The following is a 21024-nucleotide window of genomic DNA, read 5'->3' on the forward strand; positions in this document are numbered from 1 at the left end:
TCTAAGTTCTACCCGCCAGAAAGGTGGCTCTGATCCATACCAGGCCAGTCCTCTGTGAGGATATCTTCCTCTTCTCACTGAGACTCTTGTTTCCTATGCTATGCTGAGATGCCCCTCAAGTGTGGATGGGGGCTTCTTTGGGCTCTGGTACCACCTGGCCTGCCATGAGGATTCCCTCCTCACATGCTCAGGATCTGATTCTCCTTGCTGGACTCCATTCTCTATCTCCCATGTAGACAACATCCTTGTGACCTCATTTGGGCTCTGACTCTTCAAGCCAAATCACCGCTCTCATAGCTCCAGGACTCAGACTTGATGACTGCCTCCACCAAATGGACACTTTCATCGCCCGGCTGGGGCTGCAACAGCCCATGCCAGGCTGCTCTCTTGTCAGATGCCCTCCCCACTAAACAGTAGGCTCTTTTCTGTGTGGATAGCCTTTTACGTAACTCAAGCTCTAACCTTCCACTCCAGACCACCCTCAGCATGGGAGTGATGTGACCCTCCCTGGGGCTCCAACCACCCATCATCATGTCAGGCTACGCCTCCACACAGATGGCTCCTCCCTGTCTGAGCTCTGACTCCCTACATCAGGTTGCTCTCTCATGTGCATGTCCTTACCTTAAACAGGCACGGATTCCACATGCTGGGCCACCCCAAATGAGGATCTCCTCATCCTGCTTAGAGTCTTACACCCCACACCAGGCCACTCCTTCTTCAGGATGCCTTCCGCCGCCTGTTTAGGCTCTGAATCCACATAACAGGCCACGTCGCTGTGTGCGTCCCTTCCTTACTGTCTGACTTTACTAGGCGGATGTGACGGAACGCCTCCCCGAATTTAGCTCTGATATCCCGCTCTGCAGCACTGCAGCTCCTCCAGTGCAATGCTGCCACAGATTGAATGTCTGCATCCCCCCCCCCGCCCAACTCATATACTGAAACCCTAACACCAATGTGCTGGTATTAAGTGGTAAAGTCTTTGGGAGGTGATAAGGACACGAGGGTAGAGCCCTCAGAGTGGGATTAGTGCTCTTAGAAGAGACCTCAGAGAGCTCCCTTATCCCTACTACCATGTGAGGTTAGAGTGAGAGTCAGCAGTTTGCAAGTGGCAAAAGGGCTCTCACCAGAACCTGAACATGCTGTTACCATGATCTTGGACCTGAGCCTTTAGAACTGTGAGAAATATGTTTACATTGTTTATAAGCCACCCAGTCCAGGGTATTGTTATGGCAGCCCTAAGGGATTAAGACAAGCGTCTACAGAGTTCTGCCCCACCTAATGGCTTTAGGACTTAAGCGCTAGGAAGGAAAGGGAAGAAGAGAGGGCGTCTCAATATCACTGCAATAAACTTTTGTGATTGAGTCAGTTTTCTTTTTTCTTTTTAGGGCCGCACCAGCAGCATATGGAAACGCACAAGCTAGGTAGGGGTTGAATCGGACCTCCAGCTGCCAGCCTATGCCATAGCTACAGCAACATGCAAGATGTATCTGCGACCTACACCACAGCTCACGGCAGCGCTGGATCCTTAACCTACTGAGCAAGGCCAGGGATCAAACCCATATCCTCATGGATATGGGTTCTTAACCCACTGAGCCACGATGGGAAATTCTTGAGTCAGTTTTTAAGAGGAACTTTAATACACATCTAATACAGTAGAAGGGGCCAGGGCATATAAAAATCATTTGAAGGGGCCAGGGCATATAAAAAGTATAAGCATAAGCTGGTCTTTTTTTTTTTTTGCCATGGCATGCGGCAGCTTGATGTCAGATCTCAGTTCCAGATCCTGGACTGAACCCAGGCCACAGTGGTGAAAGTGCCAAATCCTAACCACTAGATCACCAAAGAACTCCTAGGTCTTTTTTTTTTAATATAACTTTCCATCTTGCATGCAATCTCACCACAGAAGTGCTGTAACAATGCAAAACCATTAGATTCTTATTCTTAACCACAAATTCTTATTCTTTAGTCCTATTTATTCATTTTGAGATGTCTTGGAAGAAAAGAAGGGGGAAAAAAAAAGAAATCTGCCTCTCAATAAGTAGGATTTTTAGATAAAATTGTCTATACAGACTCTATTTGCTTGGCATATACAAATGCTCAAGAAAGGTGAGTTTTTTTTTTCTCAGTCAACTTAACTAAACATTTATTAAGCATTCTCTATGTGCTGGATGCTATGCAAGGTACCAGGACTACAAACTATATGTAAAACTTTATTTCTTTCCTCAATGACCTGTATGTGGGTCCCATGCGTAGAAGAAGAGAGAAAACGAAGAAAGATCTTGTCTACAAACACTTCATGGAACAGATGACATATGAAGGATGGATACCAATTTAATGCCAGGAAGGCAGCTCTGTACCAGGAATCTTAAGATCCACCACATATTCTCTATAAAATATGCTTCTAGGACCTTACCAGTAATCCAAATTCAGAAATTTTGGCTAATTCTCTATTCTGTATACCTCTCCACAAAACAAAACTAGGAAGGGCAGTCTTTAGCACCTGTTACAAAGATATATTAATAATAAGCCTTAAGATTTTTCAGTTAATAAATTTTTACATTTCTGTATACAACTACCAGGCAAAATGAATTTTTATAATACTTATTATATAAGAAAATATCTGGACAAGCTATCATTGCACTTCGCTAAAAAAAAAACATCAAGTTGTTAGATGTTTCAAAATAACTTAGTGGAAAAAAACCCACAGAGATTCAAAACAGTACTCCAATTTCAAAAGTAATAATATATTTGTGCTAAAACCAATTAACAATGGTGTTAAGAGCGCAAAAACGAGGTATATATTAGAATTAGGTAGTAAAAATAAACCTAACCAAAGAGCAGAATGGCAAACGAAGAGTGATAAAAGGCAGGGAACTATACTTTTAGATATTTAAGAGTTGGGCACTGTCTAAAAGGACATGAGATAAGGCAAAGGTTAAGGACAGACAGACATAGGATCTTTTATTAGACTTGGAAAGAATGGTATGGAACAATAAAAAACAAATAAACAAAGTACATTATTCTCATTATAAATGTAAAACATATTTTAAAAAACAAATATTGAAAAGTCCTCCTTTCTGACCCATAACAATTTATTTCATTTTTTCTTCTTTTTTTAGGGGTGGAGAGAAGAGAGAGAAACTATGCAGTGCATTTAAAAGAATACTTGTTAACATCTGATTTGAATATTTGTTACATTAGATTTGAAGTAGGAAGAGTTGCAGGTTAACAGGTGACTATATATTAAAAGAACTGGAAAACATCACTGATCTTTCCCAAAACTATAAACTGGATGTCACTTCTTTTGCATAATCTCCTTCAAGAGTTCTTCCTCCCTTTTATAACAAAGTTCTTGGTCTGGCAGTCAGGGCATTTCAAGAGCTGACTATATTTTCAGATTCCTCTCTGTCTACACCCCTTTTACACAACTTTCTAGCAATTCCAATCTCTCCGCAGTTATCCAAATACGTTGTTCTTTCCTTCTGTTGCTTTTGTATGCTGTTCCCTCTGCCTAAAATGCTTTCTTGAGACCCCTCTGTCCATTTGGCCAACTACTATGTTCCTTAAAAACAGGACATGTGTCACATTTTCTTTGAAGAGTCCCCTTCCTCCACATAATTACTCTGTGATTAAGCTCTCCTATGTACCCATAACACCCCATGCATATCTCTAATGGTTCTTTTTATATTGTGATACAATTGTTAATTTCCCCCCTTTTCTCCTACTACACTGCGTTCTTGAATGGCAGGAACTGTGTCATGGTTTTCTTTGACTCCCTTGCAGCTGGCACAGTATACCTCAGCAGAGGCTTAGTACATTCATGAAAAAAATATTAGCTATTTGTCTATTCCAGCAGTATGCTATTGGGGGGGGGGGGGAGTATGTATGTTGAGCTTTGCCCATAACTGACTGTAACACACAAATTCTGAACCTCCAATAAAATGAGGATTATTTATATCTGTAATGTTCTCTGTGATTCTTTAACTTAGTTTTTGTTAGTATAAATTCTTGATAGGTAGTAAAACTACTTTAAAAAGAACAGTCTTTAATTCAAATGCTTATTAATTTATATTAGATTTATCTCAATTCTTTAGGCTTTATGATAGAGGTTTTCTTTTACCAGTATAGTGGCTGTGAAGAGAAAAGTTTTCCTAACTTGATGGCCTTAGGGACCCTATTTTTCTGTTTCACTGGCATGTGATTTTCCTCCTTAAGACTGTCTCTTTCTCATATGCTGCTTATACATTTCTCCACTTCTACTTACACTCTTCCTTTTTACCGAGCTCTAGACCTAGATCAAGATGATTGTCACGTGAAGGCAAAGAGCAAGAAAAAGGAGGAGAGGATGAGTTCCAGCAGTCCTAGTCTTTTCTTGCACTGTCTTCTGCTTGGAGGGCACACTGATCTTTACAAAGACTTCAACTAGTCTCTAGTTCACTACCATACATATACCATCTTTTAATTTTGGATAAACAAAAACATAAAGAGGGGAGAGCTTTGTACTTTCTACATGGTTCCCCTAACCTTTCCTGTGTTTTTGAAACTCTGCCCAGTAGTAATTTTAAAACAAATCTCCACTCTTATAATCTAATGTATGGAGAAAAGTGTCTTCCTTTTCTACTGAAGCAAAGAAATATGTCCCTGCTTAAAAATATCTTTACATGGTAGTCAATTCCTACTATTAGGACACTTTTAGTACTACAGGCACATTATAAACTAGACAGGCTTTTTTTTGGTCTTGATTGAAGGGGTAATTGCCACAAAAAATTAATTTAACTGATTTTATGAGAGAGAGCATTTACAAATTACAATTACAAATTGACTTTTTATGGTTTTTTTTTCTTTTTTTTTCTTTTTGGAGCATATGGAGGTTCCCAGGCTGCATCAGAGCTGTAGCCACCGGCCTACACCACAGCCACAGCGACGCCAGATCTGAGCCACATCTGCGACCCTACACCACAGCTCACGGCAAAGCCGGATCCTTAACCCACTGAGTGAGGCCAGAGATCGAATCTGCAACCTCATGGTTCCTAGTCGGATTCATTTCCACTGCGCCATGATGGCAACTCCACAAACTGACTTTTAAAATATAAGTTACTTAAAATTCAAAGTCTGGTTATCCAATTGCAATGATGAGTGTTTGCATTTTAAGTCACACTAAAATAGTAATGAATATTCTCATTTGCAGATGTGTTTGAAAAACACCAATGTTATATTATTTAAAATATTGCCATCATAAACATTTATTGAAAACAATTTGAAAAGAGATGTACATATAACCGAAGGTGTGTGCTCTACTTAAAACTTACATTCTAAGAAGTAGCTAGTATAAAAATGAAAAAAAAATTTTTGGGTCACACCTGCAGCATGTAGAAGTTCCCAGGCCAGTGACTGAATCTGTGCCACAATAGCAACAATGCTGGATGGAACCATAACCTCCTGAGCCACCAGGGAACTCCAAAAAAAAGGAATTACTTTTATGGAAACTTAACTGACAAGACAGGCAAAGTTTATTACAGTGCTTATAAATTCAACTATCTTATTTCTTTTAAGCTTTTATGTGGACTCTTCTATTTGTGAAGTTATCTATTAACTGGTGCTCAAAAGATTTAAATTAACTTAGAGAAAGTGCCAACTCCAAGACATGTAAGGTTTGGATGGCAGGCTAAAAGTTTTCATTGTAATTATTGAGCTAACTGCTTCTCTAGAAAGAAGTCTATTTCTTCTTTGATTAAATTGATTTGATAGCCCAGGTTAAACTGGGGGTGGGTGGGTACCATAAGTCCTGGTGTGTCTGAAACAATCTGGCTAACACCAATTATCTTGGAGCAATTGCAAGGGTCCACTTTCACTCTTAGAGTATCCCAGTTTGGATGATAAAGCATATCGTCACCCTACTTCTTTTTTTTTTTTTTGTCTTTTCTAGGGCCTCACCCTCGGAACATGGAGGTTCCCAGGCTAGGGGTCCAATCGGAGCAGTAGCCGCCAGCCTATGCCACAGCCACAGCAATGCGGGATCCGAGCCGCATCTGCAACCTACACCACAGCTCACGGCAATGCCAGATCCATAACCCACTGAGCGAGGCCAGGGATTGAACCTACAACCTCATGGTTCCTTGTTGGATTTGTTAACCACTGAGCCACAATGGGAACTCCATGGTCATCCTACTTCTAATGTGCTCTTTTCATATGAAAGTAGTAACTATTAGGTACCCAAGACGTGGAAGGCCAAGAACTGAAGGGAATACAAAGAAATGGTAGCTGCCCATAAAAATGCTTAAAACTTAGAGAGACCAAATAAACATTTCAAGTTAAACATACGAAATTTAAGTGGCTTTAAATAATATTAACTAGAAGAAATGTCATAAGTACATTCTTCCTAACTGAATGGCACGATTGGTCTTCTGAGGTCTCACAGGAGATGGGGGTCACTTTCTATTAAATGCCATTACAGTACCCATCATCACCACTTACTGAGTGCTTTATAGGTGCCAGGTCTGGTTTAAAGTGCTTTATATGCATATTAGTTAACCCTCACAATCGTCCTAAGAGGTATGCTCTTATTATTCACAGGGATAGGAATTTTACTGCTGAGAAATGTACCTGACAGAGGTTAAATTACATGAAGAAGTTCATACAGCTAGTAAGTGGCAGAGTCGGGATTTAAATCCACGTTCTCTCTAATTCCAAAGTTGGTGACCTTTTTGTTGCTCTCATCTTCACATGGGTGGTAGTTTTCAACAGGGGGTGATTTTGCCTTCCAGGGGACATTTGATAATATCTGGAGACATTTCTGTTTGGCACAAACATTGTCTGTGTGTGGTGGCTAGTGAGCATTGTGGAAGTGATGCTTACTAAGATTTTATAAAAAACCTTTTAAAGATCAGATCTCAGCTCAGTCTGGAAGCATTTGGATAGACTAGTGGTGGTGGTGATATGGGTAAATTCTCATAAGAAGAACAGTACAAAAAGTACACGAAAGTATTCAGTTTGTGCCCTGGTGTGGTAATTAGTGAGAAGGAAAGGAAGAAATCCCAAGCATATACACTTTTATGTGTTACAAATTTTAGTCTTGTCTCAAATAATAAATTACCATTCTTACCTGTAATGCACTGAAACTGTCCATCTTCTCTTCTTATTGTAAATGCTTCCCCTGGATTAACTTGTACCAGAATAACCTTAAAATGAGGTGAAGATGTATTAGTCCAAACAATAGACTAAATCAGTATATCAAGATATTAAATGTTGCTAGTAAGAGAGTAGATGTGAGCTATTTAATTATGATTTAAATTATGAAACTGAGAAGGGAAACAGAGATTACACCTTTGTTTAAAAAGTATTACTTTACTTTTCTGGAAGTCAGTCTTAAGACAAAAATAAGGGGAAAAAAGATAGTGGCACAATTTTACTGGAAAGTCAATAAACTTCATTCTGAAACAAAGATGCAGTTAAATCACAGAATACTTGGATAATCTATGCTTACACTTCATCAGTTGTATAAATTTTTAGGTAAACGTTGGGATGAACACACCTGAATTAGTGTGACATCTCAAATTATATTTGATATGTTAAATTAACCTCATAATTTTATGTAGTTTTCATTTTTTAGGTAATACAAACTAATTTTATGACATTTGAAAAAAACAGAAAAACAAAAAACAAAAAAAACTCGAAGTCCTTCTATCCCGATAAACATTTGTTATCAATATCTCAATAAATCCCAATATCTCAATAAATCTCTTAGTCTTGTTCTCTATGCATAGGCTTAATTTCCCCCTTAAATGTAAAAGGCAAAAATAAGACCTCCAATTCTATATTTTTTTGGTTTAATATTATAACAAAGATTTTTCCAAGCTATTACTCAAAGTATATCATCAAATGTCTATACCATAAACTAATTTACCATTCTCTTAATTAAGGAATTTAGGTAATTTTCAATTTTTCCAGGATTATAAATAATGCCAAAGGGAGCATTTTGGTAGGGTAGTTTTCCCTTCTCTGTAATTAGTTACCTTATTACATATTCCCTGAAATATAATTCTTGTGTCTGTTGCTAAACTGCTTCTTAAAGGGTTTTACAAATTCACATTTCCCCTCATGGTTTATGAGAATACCCTTTTATCACATTCCCTGTAACCCTAGAAAATAGTTTTAAAATCTCCTCTACCTTGATAGATGAAAACAGTGTATTATTATTGTTTTAATTTGTACTTTATTAATGAGGTTAAATGCTATCTTTACACTTGTTAATATCTCTTTTGTAAATTGGCTATCATCTTACCTTGTTATCTTCGGCCATCTTACATGTTCTTAGTAATTCATATGAACTCTTTGCATAATAATAATAATAATAATAATAATAATAATAATAGTAATAATGTACTAAATTATGCAGAAAATATTTTCCCATTTTGTCTTCTCAATTTTTTAACACAAGTGCTTATTTTCCTTTAGCTAATGTTACCTATTTTTCCCTTTGTGACATCTTCCATTGTTTCTAAATTTAACTTGTTGCTATTTGTCAAGCACTTAAAATGTGGCTTGTCTTTCACTATATGGTGGTGTGCTGTAAGTGCAAAATACACACCAGATTTCAAAGACTTAGTACAAAAGAACCCAACAATGTGAAATAATTAGTTCTAATTTTAATATTGATTACATATTGAAATAATATCCTGACATACTGGGTTAAATAAAACATCATTACGATTAATTTCTCCTCTATTTTTACTTTTTTAACATGGCTACTAAAATTTTTTAAATTACTTATGTGACTGGCATCATATTTCCACTGGATAATGCTGACCTAGAGGTTTGATAAAAATGCTAGTTTCTCTTTTATTCTAGTTTTATATAATTTGATTGCTTATACTTAGTTTTTTAATGTACCTAAACTTTATTTGGAGATGATCCAAAAATATATTTTTCCCTAGAAAGCAAACCAATACTATTTGCTAAATTTAAGATAGCTCCTTTAGCACACAATATACTCTGCTGGTGTATCTCATTGATAATGCTATCTACTTTGGCAAAAGTAGCTTTGGAAATTTTTATTTTAATCCTTCTAAAAACATTGTAACTTTAGAAATATGTTTTCTTTTCTTTTCTTTCTTTCTTTCTTTCTTTCTTTCTTTCTTTCTTTTTTTTTTTTGCTTTTTTTAAGGGCTGCACTTGTGGCATATGGAAGTTTCCAGGCTAAGGGTCGAATTGGAGCTACACCTGCCGGCCTATGCTACAGTCACAGCAATGTGGATCCAAACTGTGTCTGAAACCTATAATACTGCTCATGGCAACACCAGATCCCTGACCCACTAAGCAATGGCAGGGATCCAACACGCGTCCTCATGGATACTGTCGGATTCTTTTCTGCTGTGCCACAATGGGAACTCCCAAGAAATATGTTTTTGGGAGTTCCCATTGTGGCTTAGCGATAACACATCTTATCCATGAGGACACAGGTTCGATCCCTGGTCTCGCTTAGTGGGTTAAGGATCCGGCATTGCCTTGAGCTATGGTGTAGTCACTGACGGCTCAGATTTGGCGTGGCTGTGGCCAGTAGCTCCAGTGCCAGTTCCAATTGGACCCCTAGCCGGGGAACTTCCATATACTGCGAGTGCGGCCCTAAAAAGACAAAAGAAAAAAAGAGGAAAAAGACAAAAGAAATGTTTTCTGATAAAGTGCCCCAGTGAAACTCTTTTTCAAACATTTCCTTGATATTTACTGGTGATAAGTGCTATGACAGGAGAAGTTAAGTGTTACAAGAGCACATAGGACCAAGTATCTAAAATAGTCTGTTAACTGAAAATGTGTGTACATGTGTATGCACATGTGTATGTTTGTGTATATAATGGCTTTGCAGAGAATACAATTTAAACTGAGTCCTGAAGACTGAGCAGGAACTAGTTAGACAAGAGTGGGGAGGCCTTTAAGGTACAGAGCAAATGCAAAGCTCCAGGAAAGGAAATGTTATCAACATTCAGTGAGCCAAAAGAAGTTCTGTGTTCTATATGGCTGGAGAAGAGGGCGGGAGGAGATAAGGGTTGGCGACATGGGATACAGGAAAAAGGTGAGAAATGTGGGGAAAAGTAGACAGGAGTTGGGTTTTTAAGATCCTGTGAGCCGGAATTCCCATCATGGCTCAGTGGTTAACAAATCTGAGTAGCATACACGAGAACGTAGGTTCGATCCCTGGCCTTGCTCAGTGGGTTAAGGATCTGGCTTTGCTGTTGCAGATGCGGCTGGGATCCTGCATTGCCATGGCGTAGGCGGGCCGCTACAGATCCGATTGGACCCTTAGCCTGGGAAGCTCCATATGCCGTGGGTGTGGCCCTAAAAGACAAAAAGACGAAACAGGAAAAAAAAGAGTCCTGCGAGCCATTCTAAACATAAGGAAAAGTTACTCAAGCAGGTAGTGCTATGAAGGATCGCTCTGGCTACACTGTAGCAACCAGATAACAGAAGATCTGTCAGAAGGTTATGGTAGCCATCTAAGCAGATTTCTTTCCAAAGAATTAATTTCTTTTTAGGGCCACGCCTATGGAATATGTACGTTCCCACGCTAGGGGTGGAATCAGAGCTGCAGCTGGCAGCCTACAACAGAGCCACAGAAACGCCAGATCCCAATCGAATCTGCGACCTATTCCACAGTTTGAAGCAATGCTGGATCCTTAACCCACTAAGCCAGGAATTGAACCCACATCCTCCTGGATACTATGTCAGGTGCTTAACCCACTGAGCTAAAAGAGGAACTCCACAATGCATTTATTTATTTTCAACTTTCTTTTGCTTTTCTTAGGCTTACCACATTGATTTTCTAACTTTTTCAGTTGAATACTCTATTTTAAAAGCAAACTATATAACAATATTCCTGATGAATATAGATGTAAAAATTATCAATAAAATACAAGCAAACAAAACTCAGCAGCACATTAAAAGGATCATTCATCACAATCAAGTGAGATTTATTTCTGGGAAACAAGGATGGCTCACCACAAACAAATCAATAGATGTGATCCATCACAGTAATAGAATGAAATTTAAAAGATCATCTCAATACATACAGAAAAACAACTGACAAAATTAAGTATTTGTTCATGATAAAAATGTAAAAAACTAGGTATAGAAGGAATGTATGTCAACATAATAAATGCTATATATGAAATCCACTTAATGATGAAAGGTTGAAAGATTTTCCTCCAGGATTACAAATAAGACAAGTGTGCCCATATTCACCACTCCTTTTCAACACAGTATAGGAAATACGGGGCAGAGCAATCAGGCAAGAAAAAGAAATAAAAGACATCAAAATTGGAAAAAAAGTAAAACTGTCTCAGACTTCCTGTTGTGGTGCAGCAGAAACAAATCCAACTAGGAACCACGAGGTTGCGGGTTCAATCCCTGGCCTTGATCAGTGGGTTAAGGATCCGGCGTTGCCATGAGCTGTGGTGTAGGTCCCAGCTTGGATCTGGTGTTGCTGTGGCTGTGGATAGGCCAGCAGCTACAGCTCCGATTGGACCCCTAGCCTGGGATCCTCCATACGCCATGGGTGCGGCCCTAGAAAGACAAAAGACTAAAAAAAAAAAAAAAAAAAACCCACAAAAACCAAAAAACCCTGAAAAACTGTATTTATGTGCAGAGAGCATACATTTATTTATTTATTTATTGCCATGCTCATGGCGTGTGGAAGTTCCCCGGCCAGGGACTGAACCTGTGCCACAGTAGCAACCCAAGTGCTGCAGTGACAACACTGGAGCCTTAACCTGTTGCAGCACAGGAATAAGAGAATTCCTAACATAATTCTATTTATTTTATGCTTGAGGTCCACTTTATTTTTTAATTAATAATTTTTTAAAAAGTATAGTTTGATTTACAATGTTGTTAATTTCTGCTGTACAGCAAAGTGACCCAGTCATACATATATATTCATTCTTTTTCTTATATTATCTTCTATCATGTTCTATCACAAGTGATTGGATATAGTTCCCTGTGGTATACGTAGGACCTCACTGCTTATCCATTCCAAATGTAATAGTTTGCACCTACTAACCCCAAACTCCCCGTCTATCCCACTCCTTCCCCACTCCCTTAGCAACCACAAGTCTGTTCTCCATGTTTGTGAGTCTGGTTGTCTTATATATATATTCATTTGTGCCATATTTTAGATTCCACATGTAAGTGATATCATATAGTATTTCTTTCTCTTTCTTACTTCACTGAGTACGAGAATCTCTAGTTGCATCTCCATTGCTGCAAATGGCATTATTTTATTCTTTTTTGTGGCTGAGTAATATTCCATTGTATATATTCCATTGTGGTAGATGTACATTACCACATCTTAATCCATTCATCTGTCAATGGACATTTAGGTTGCTTCCAGGTCTTGACAACTGTAAATAGTGTTGCTATGAACATACGAGTGAAAGCTTTGTCTGGATATATGCCCCACAGTGGGATTGCTGGATCATATGGTAGTTCTATATTTAGTTTTCTGAGGAACCTCCATAACGTTTTCCATAGTGGTTGCACCAATTTACATTCCCAACAGTGTAGGAGGATTCTCTTTTCTCTACACCCCCTCCAGAATTTGTTATTTGTAGACATATTAATGCTGGCCCTTCTGACCAATATGAGGTGGTACTTCAACGCAGTTTTTGATTTGCATTTCTCTACTAGTGATGTTGAGCATTTTTTCATGTGCCTACTGGCCATCAGTATGTCTTCTTTGGAGAAATGTCTCTTTAGGTCTTCTGCCCATTTTTCAATTGAGTTTGTTTGTTTGTTTTATTGTCTTTTTGTTTTTTTAGGGCCGTACCTGTAGCATATGGAGATTCCCAGGCTAGGGGTCTAATCGGAGCTATAGCTGGCAGCCTACACCAGAGCCACAGCAACGCTAGATCTGAGTTGCATCTGTGACCTACACCACAGCTCAAAGCAACACCAGATCCTTAACCCACGGAGCAAGGCCAGGGATCGAACCTGAAACCTCATGGTTCCTAGTCAGATTCACTTCTGCTGCGCCATGATGGGAACTCCATGAGATTCATTCTGTATCATATGGAAATGGTTTTTTGTTTTTTGCTGTTGAGTTGCCTGTGTTGTTTGTATATTTTGGAGATTAAGCCCTAGTTGACTGCATTGTTTACAACTATTGTCTATCATTCTGAATGTTGTCTTTTTAATTTTTAATTGTTTCCTTTGCTGTGCAAAAGCCTGTAAGTTTGAATTGGTCCCACTGGTTTATTTTTGATTTTATTTCTATTGTCTTGGGAGACTGACCTAAGAAAAGATCTGTACAGTTGATGTCGGAGAATGTTTTGCCTATCCTCTTCTAGTTTTTTGTTGTCTTATGTTTAACTTTTGAAGCCATTTTGAGTTTCTTTTTGTACATAGTGTAAGACTGTGTTCTAGTTTCATTGATTTACCTGCAGATGTCCAGTTTTCCCAGCACCACATGCTGAAGAGACTATCTTTTTTTTTTTTTTTTTTTGGTCTTTTTGCTATTTCTTGGTCTTGGGCCGCTCCCGTGGCATATGGAGGTTCCCAGGCTAGAGGTCGAATCGGAGCTGTAGCCACCGGCCTATGCCAGAGCCACAGCAACGCGGGATCCGAGCCACGTCTGCAACCTACACCACAGCTCACGGCAACGCCGGATCGTCAACCCACTGAGCAAGGGCAGGGATCGAACCCGCAACCTCATGGTTCCTAGTCGGATTCGTTAACCACTGCGCCACGACGGGAACTCCTAAAGAGACTATCTTTTTACCTTTTTTTTTTTTTTGGTCTTTTTAGGGCTGCACCTGTGGCATATGGAAATTCCCAGACTAGGGGTCAAATCTGAGCTACAGCTGCCAGCCTAAGCCACAGCCACAGCCACGGCAGATTTGAGCAGCGTCTGTGACCTACATCATTGCTTGTAGCAATGCTGGATCATTAACCCACTGAGGGAGGTCAGGGATTGAACCTGCGTCCTCATGGATAGTAGTCGAGTTCATTACCACTGAGCCATGATGGGAACTCCCTTTTTACCACTTTATATTCTTGCCTCCTTTGTCAAAGATTAATTGACCATAGATGTCTGGGTTCATTTCTGGGTTCTCTATTCTGTTCCCTTCGTCCATATGTCTGTTTTCATCCAAGTACTACACTGTCTTAATTACTGTACCTTGGTAATATTGTCTGAAGCCTGGGAGAGTTGTGCCTCCTACTTTGTTCCCACCCCCCCTTCCCTGCTGCCCAGGACTGCTTTGGCAATTGTGGGTCTCTTATGGTTCCATACAAATTCTTGTACTGTTTGTTCTAGTTCTGTGGAAAATGTCATGGGTAATTTGATAGGGATCACATTAAATCTGTAGATTGCTTTGGATAGCATGGCCACTTTAACAATATTGATTCTTCCAATTCAGGAGTATGGGATATCTTTCCATTTCTTTGAATCCTCTTTAATTTCCTTGATTAATGTTCTATAGTTCTCAGCATATGATCTTTTACCTCCTTGGTAAGGTTTATTCCTAGGTATTTAATTTTTGGGGTGTGATTTTAAAAGGTATTTTTTATATTCCTTTTCTAATATTTCATTGTTAGTATACAGAAATACAACCAATTTCTGAATGTTAATCTTTTATTCTGCTACTTTGCTGAATTTGTTGATCAGTTTGAATAGTTTTTGTGTCGTGTCCTTAGGGTTTTCTATATACAGTATCATCTCATCTGCATATAGTGACAATTTTACCTCTTCTCTTGCAATCTGGACATCTTTTCTTTCTTTTGTTTGTCTGACTGCTGTGGCTAGGACTTCCAGTACTAAGTTGAATAAAAGTGGTGAGAGTGGGCATACTTATTTTCTTGCAGATTTTAGCAGGAAGGCTTTCAGTTTTCTCTGTTGGGTATTATACCGGCTGTAGGTTTGTCATAAACGGCTTTTGTTATGTTATGTTCCCTCTATAGCTACTTGGCTAAGAGTTTTTAACAAGAAAGGATGTTGGATTTTGTCAAATGCTTTTTCTGCATCTATTGAGATGATCATGTGGTTTTTGTTAATGTGGTGTATGATGCTGACTGATTTGCATATATTGAGCCATCCTTGTGAACCTGGGATGGATCCTCCTAGATTGTGGTGTATGATCTTTTTTATGTGTTGCTGGATTCGGTTGGCTAAAATTTTGTTTAAAATTTTTGAGTCTCAACAACAACAACAACAACAACCAAAAGGAGTTCCCATCGTGGCGCAGTGGTTAACGAATCCGACTAGGAACCATGAGGTTGTGGGTTCGGTCCCTGGCCTTGCTCAGTGGGTTAACGATCCGGCGTTGCCGTGAGCTGTGGTGTAGGTTGCAGACGCGGCTCGGATCCTGCGTTGCTGTGGCTCTGGCGTAGGCCAGTGGCTACAGCTCCGATTCGACCCCTAGCCTGGGAACATCCATATGCCGTGGGAGCGGCCCAAGAAATAGCAAAAAAGACAAAAAAAAAAATTTTCTATGCTGGTAGTGTCTTTGTCTGGTTTTGGTATTAGAGTAATGGTGGCTTCATGGGATATCTTTAGGAGTGTTCCTGCTTCAGTCATTTGGAAAAGTTTAAGAAAGGATAGGTATAAGTTCTTGGTATGTTTGGTAAAATTTGCCTGTGCAGCCATCTGGTCCTGAACTTTTGTTTGTAGGAAATTTTATTTTTTATTATTACATATTCAATTTCATTTCTAGTGATTGGTCTGTTTAAATGGTCTATTTCTTCTTAATTCAGTTTTGGTGGGCTGTATATCTCTAGAAAGGTGTCCTCTTCTAGGCTGTCAAATGTGTTGGCATATAATTGTTCATAGTATTCTCTTATTTTTTTGGTATTTTTGCAGTATCTATTGAGATTTCTCTTTTTTCATCTTTTTTTTTTATTTTTTTATTTGGGTTCTCTCTCTCTTCTTGGTGAGTATGGCCAGAGGTTTGTCAATTTTGTTTACCCTTTCAAAGAAGCATCTCTTGGTTTGATTTTTTTCTATTGTTTTTTTGGAATTCTACTTCATTGATTCCCTCTCTGATCTTTATGATATCCTTCCTTCTACTGACTTTAGGTTTTGTTTGTCCTTCTTTTTCTAATACTTTTTGGTGGTAGGTCAGGCTGTTGATTTGAGATTTTTCTTCTTTTTTGAGGAAGGTTTGTATTGCTATGAACTTACTGCTAAGAACTGCTTTTGTAGGATCATGTAGATTTTGAATGGTTGTACTTTCATTGTCAATTGTCTTGAAGTTTATTTTAAATTTCCTTTTTGATTTCCTCCTTGACCCACTGGTTTTTTAGTAGCATGTTTTTTAGTTTCCATGTACTTTTTTTTTCCCCCCACATTTTCACCCCTGTGGTTGATTTCTAGTTTCACGCCACTGTGGTCAGAGACGATGCTTGAAATAATTTCTATATTCTTAAATTGGTTCAGGTTAGTTTTGTGCCCCCCCAGCATGTGGTCAATCCTAGACAATGTTTCATGTGCACCTGAAATGAATGTATATTCTCGTTTTCTTGGATGTAACATCCTGAAAATATCAATTAAGTTTAACTGTTCTTTTGTGTCATTTATGATCTCTAGGGTGTTAAAATTTCTTATTATTGTATTCCCATTAACTTCTCCTTTTATGTCTGTTAGTATTTATTGCATGTATTTGGGTGCTCCTATATGAGGGGCATACATATCAATGAGTGTAATATCCTCTTCTTGAATTGATCCTTTTATCATTAAATAGTATCCTTTTTTATCTTTCCTTATGGACTATTTTTTTTTGGCTTTCAAAGGCTGCAATGGTGGCACATGGAGGGTCCCAGGCTAGGGGTCGAATCCGAGCTACAGCTGCTGGCCTACGCCACAGCCACAGCAACACAGGATTCAAGCCACATCTGCAACCTACACCATTGCTCAAGGCAACACCAGATCCCTAATCCACTGAATGAAGCCAGGGATCGAACCTGTGTCCTCACGGATGCTAGTCAGATTCATTTCGGCTGAGCCATGATGGGAACTCCAAATTTTATTTTAAAGACTGTTTTGTCTGATAAGAGTATTGCAACTTATGCTTTCCTGTCATTTCTATTCAAATGAAGTATCTTTTTCCATCCCCTCACTTTCAATTTATATGTGTCCTTTGCCCTAAAGCGAATCTCTTTTAGGCAGCATATTGTAGGCTCTTGTTTTTTTAATCCAGTCTGCCACTCTATGTCTTTTGACTGGAGCATTCAGTCCACTGACATTTAAGGTAATTATTGATAGATACGTATTCATTGCCATTTTAAACTTTGTTTTCCAGTTGATTCTACGTTTCTCCTTTGTTCTTTTCTTTTTTTGGTTGGATGACTTCCTTTTATTTTATGCTTGTGTCTTCTTTTCAGTTTTTGTGCATATCTAGTTTTACTTTGTGGTTGCCCTGTATATTAACCCCTTCCTATACCTGCTTGCTTTAGCCTGATAGTCATATTGGTTCAAACACACTCTTAAAAAAAAAAGTCTAGATTGTCTTACTCTCCTTCCCCAAATTTTAAGATTTTGATGTCCTTTTTTACACCTTCATGTTTATCCTTTTGCTGTTCCTGGTGTTCATCATTGTTTTCACAAATAGGTGGTTTTTCCCCCCCTTTTAGATCTGTATACTGGCTTATTTAAGCAATTACTTTCCAATTGTGATTTCCTCTATCCCCTATCTTCTTTCTTCTTTCCTACTTAGAGGAGACTTTTCAATATTTCTTTTAGAATGGGTTTAGTATTGCCATATACTTTTAGTCTTTGTTTGGGAAATTTTTTATTTCCCCTTCTATTTTAAATGGTAAGCTTGGAGTTCCTGTCGTGGCGCAGTGGTTAACGAATCCGACTAGGAACCATGAGGTTGCGGGTCCGGTCCCTGCCCTTGCTCAGTGGGTTAACGATCCGGCGTTGCCGTGAGCTGTGGTGTAGGTTGCAGACGCGGCTCGGATCCCGCGTTGCTGTGGCTCTGGTGTAGGCCGGTGGCTACAGCTCCGATTGGACCCCTAGCCTGGGAATCTCCATATGCCATGAGAGCGGCCCAAGAAATAGCAAAAAGACCAAAAAATAAAATAAAATAAATGGTAAGCTTGGCTGGGTAGAGTATTCTAGGCTGCAAATTATTTCCCTTTTAGAACTTTGAACATATCTTGCCACTCTCTTCTGGCCTATAGTGCTTCTGTGGAGAAATCACCTGATAGCTGTATGGGGGAGGGTCCTTTTAAATTAACTCTTTAGGAGTTCCTGTTGTGGTGCAGTGGTTAATGAATCTGACCAGGAACCAAGAGGTTGTGGGTTTGATCCCTGGCCTCACTCAGTGGGTTAAGGATCTGGCGCTGCTGTGAGCTGTGGTATAGGTCACAGACGTGGCTTGGATCCCGTGCTGCTGTGGCTGTGGTATAGGCTGGCAGCTACAACTCCAATTTGACCCCTAGCCTGGGAACATCCATAAGCCACGAGTGCAGCCCTGAAAAAAAAAAAAAAAAGGGCAAAAAATAAAAATAAAAAATAAATTAACTCTTTAGCTGTATGCAGAGCTCCCTTTTAACTAACTCTTTGCGTTTGCTGCCTTTAGAATCATTTACCTTATCTATAACTTTTGTCATTTTTATTATAATATGTCTTGGTGTAGGTCTGTTTGGGTTCAACATGACTGGGGCCCTCTGAAGATCTTGATGTCTGTTTCCTTCAGATTTGGAAAGTTTTTAGCTATAATTTCTTCAAATATATTTTCCATCCCCTTTTCTTTTTCTTCTCCTTCTGGAATCCCCATTACGTGTAGATTGGCATGCTTTATGTTATCTCATAGATCTCTTATATTGCTTTCATGATTTTTCATTTGGTTTTCTGTCTGCTGTCCTATTGGGTGATTTCCATTTTTCTATCTTCCAAGTCACTATTCGTTCCTCTGCATTACTCATTCTGCTCTTCAATGCCTTTAACTCAGCACGTGTCTCTGCACATGAATTTTATAATTTTTTTGGCTCTTCCTTATAGTTTCTAGTTCCTTTCTAAAGTAGTCTGCATTACTGTTCATATCCGCTCTTAATTCCTTCAGTATTTTCATTACCTCCTTTTTGAACTCAGTGTCTGTTAGACTGCAGAGGTCTGTTTTGTTGTTTGCTCCTTCAGTGGAATTCTGTTCTTTTAACTGGGAATGGTTTCTGTGCTTCTTCATTTTGTTTATATTTTTCTTGTTCTGTGGGTTTAAGGAAAACAATTATCTACTGTAATCGTGAAGGGCTATTTATATTACCGGAGTGCTCCTGGGTAGCTTGTGTGGGCTTACTATTTTTTTTCTTTGGCGTGAGGGCTGCTTTTGGTTTGGATGCTTGCTGTCTCTTTCCTCAGTGTATGCAGGCTGTTATTCCTTTGATAGTGGGTGTGCCAGTGTACAGCCTGTGAATGCTTCCAAGGAAATAGAGGCAATGGGCAGGGTTTGTAGCCAGTGCCTAGTTGCCAGGCACTTGAAAGAGGACCCATGAGGAAGTAGGGGTACAGGCTGCTCCTGGTTGCAGGGCCCTGGGCAGTGGCAGTAACCCTCAGGGAGGTGGAGGTGGTGCCCAGAGCCTTTCTGACATAATTTTATATGCAGAAAATCTTAAAAGACTCCACCAAACAACTATTAGGTCTAACTAATATATTCAGTAACGTTGCAGCCTACAAAATTAAGATACAAAAACAGGATCATTTCTATACATTAACAATGAACTATTTGAAAAAGAAAATTTTAAAAACTATTTCATTTATAAAAGCATCAAAAACAATAAAATAATTAGGAATAAATTTAACCATGGAGGTGAAAGATCTCTACCCTGAAAACTATAAAACACTGATGAAAATCAAATAAGACACAAATAAATGTGAAGGTATCTTGTGTTCATGGATTAGAATTATTACTATTGTTAAAATGTACATAATACCCAAAGCTATCTACAGATTCAATGCAATCTCTATGAAGATTCCAATGGCATTTTTTTCAATTTGCAGACCATTTTTACTTTCATTCACTTATCTCTAATGTGAATACTAATGGAAAGGTTTAGAAATACTGGCATATGCGTCACAAATGCGATTTCATCTCTGAACTCTTAGGCAAGATATTATAGTATAATAAGCATGAATATTAAATATTCTAGTTTTATATCTCATGCATATTTTGCTAAAATGTTAATGTGAACAAAACCTCATTAATGAGAAAAGAACTTCCAGTACTGTAAAATAATATAATGCCACACTAGTCTGTAATTTGAAAAGTGCTGTTGATGAGGTTCCATTTTCTACTAGCTAGAAGATTGGTCCAGATTATGCCAGGAAGGGTTTGAACTAGCCCAACTGGTATCTAGATACTAGGTGTTAGCATATTGGCCAGAGGTATTCTTTTGTAGAGAGGAATGTCAGAATATTAGCTTTTTTGTGCGTCCTTTTTACTTTTCATGATTTTTAAATACAGTATTCTGCCTCAAGTATATTTTTTTAAAGGTTTTAATTTTTTTCATTATAGTTGACATAGCATTTTTTAATAGTAGAAAAAATAATCCTAAGATGTACATGGAACCACAAAAAATCTTGACTAACCACAACAATTCTGAGAACGAGGAACAAAGTAGGATGTATCATATTTCCTGATTTCAACCTGTAGTATAAAGATATAGTAACCAGAACAGTATGGTACTGGCATTAAGATAGAAACATAGACCAGTGAAAGAGAATCAAGAACCCTGAAACAAACCTATGTATATATATAGACAACTAATGTTTGACAAGGGAGCCAAAAATACTCAATGCAGAACTCACAGTCTCTTCAATAAATGGGGCTAGGAAAATTGGATATTCACATGTAAAAGAATGAAACTATCTTACACTACTCACAAAAATTAACTCAAAATGTATTAAGGACTTAAATGCAACATGTGAAGCCACAAAACTCCTAGATGAATACAAAGGAAAAAAACTCCCTGACATGGGTTTTTGGATATGACACTTAAATTGCAAACAACAAAATCAAAAGTAAACAAGTGGGACTAAACTAAAAA

At 38.5% G+C, this 21024-nt stretch overlaps 1 protein-coding gene across 2 annotated transcripts in view; it reads right to left on the bottom strand.

Moving 5' to 3' along the window:
- FNDC3A (fibronectin type III domain containing 3A) overlaps positions 1-21024 on the bottom strand; it is a 192882-nt gene that overhangs the window by 92846 nt on the left and 79012 nt on the right. For both annotated transcript variants that reach the window (XM_047756488.1, XM_047756489.1), the window contains exon 3: positions 7103-7178. In XM_047756488.1, coding sequence (XP_047612444.1) covers positions 7103-7178 — 76 coding nt within the window. The remainder of the gene's footprint in view (positions 1-7102; positions 7179-21024) is intronic.

This window comes from Phacochoerus africanus, chromosome 13 (genome assembly GCF_016906955.1).
Source record: "Phacochoerus africanus isolate WHEZ1 chromosome 13, ROS_Pafr_v1, whole genome shotgun sequence".
NCBI lineage: Eukaryota > Metazoa > Chordata > Mammalia > Artiodactyla > Suidae > Phacochoerus > Phacochoerus africanus.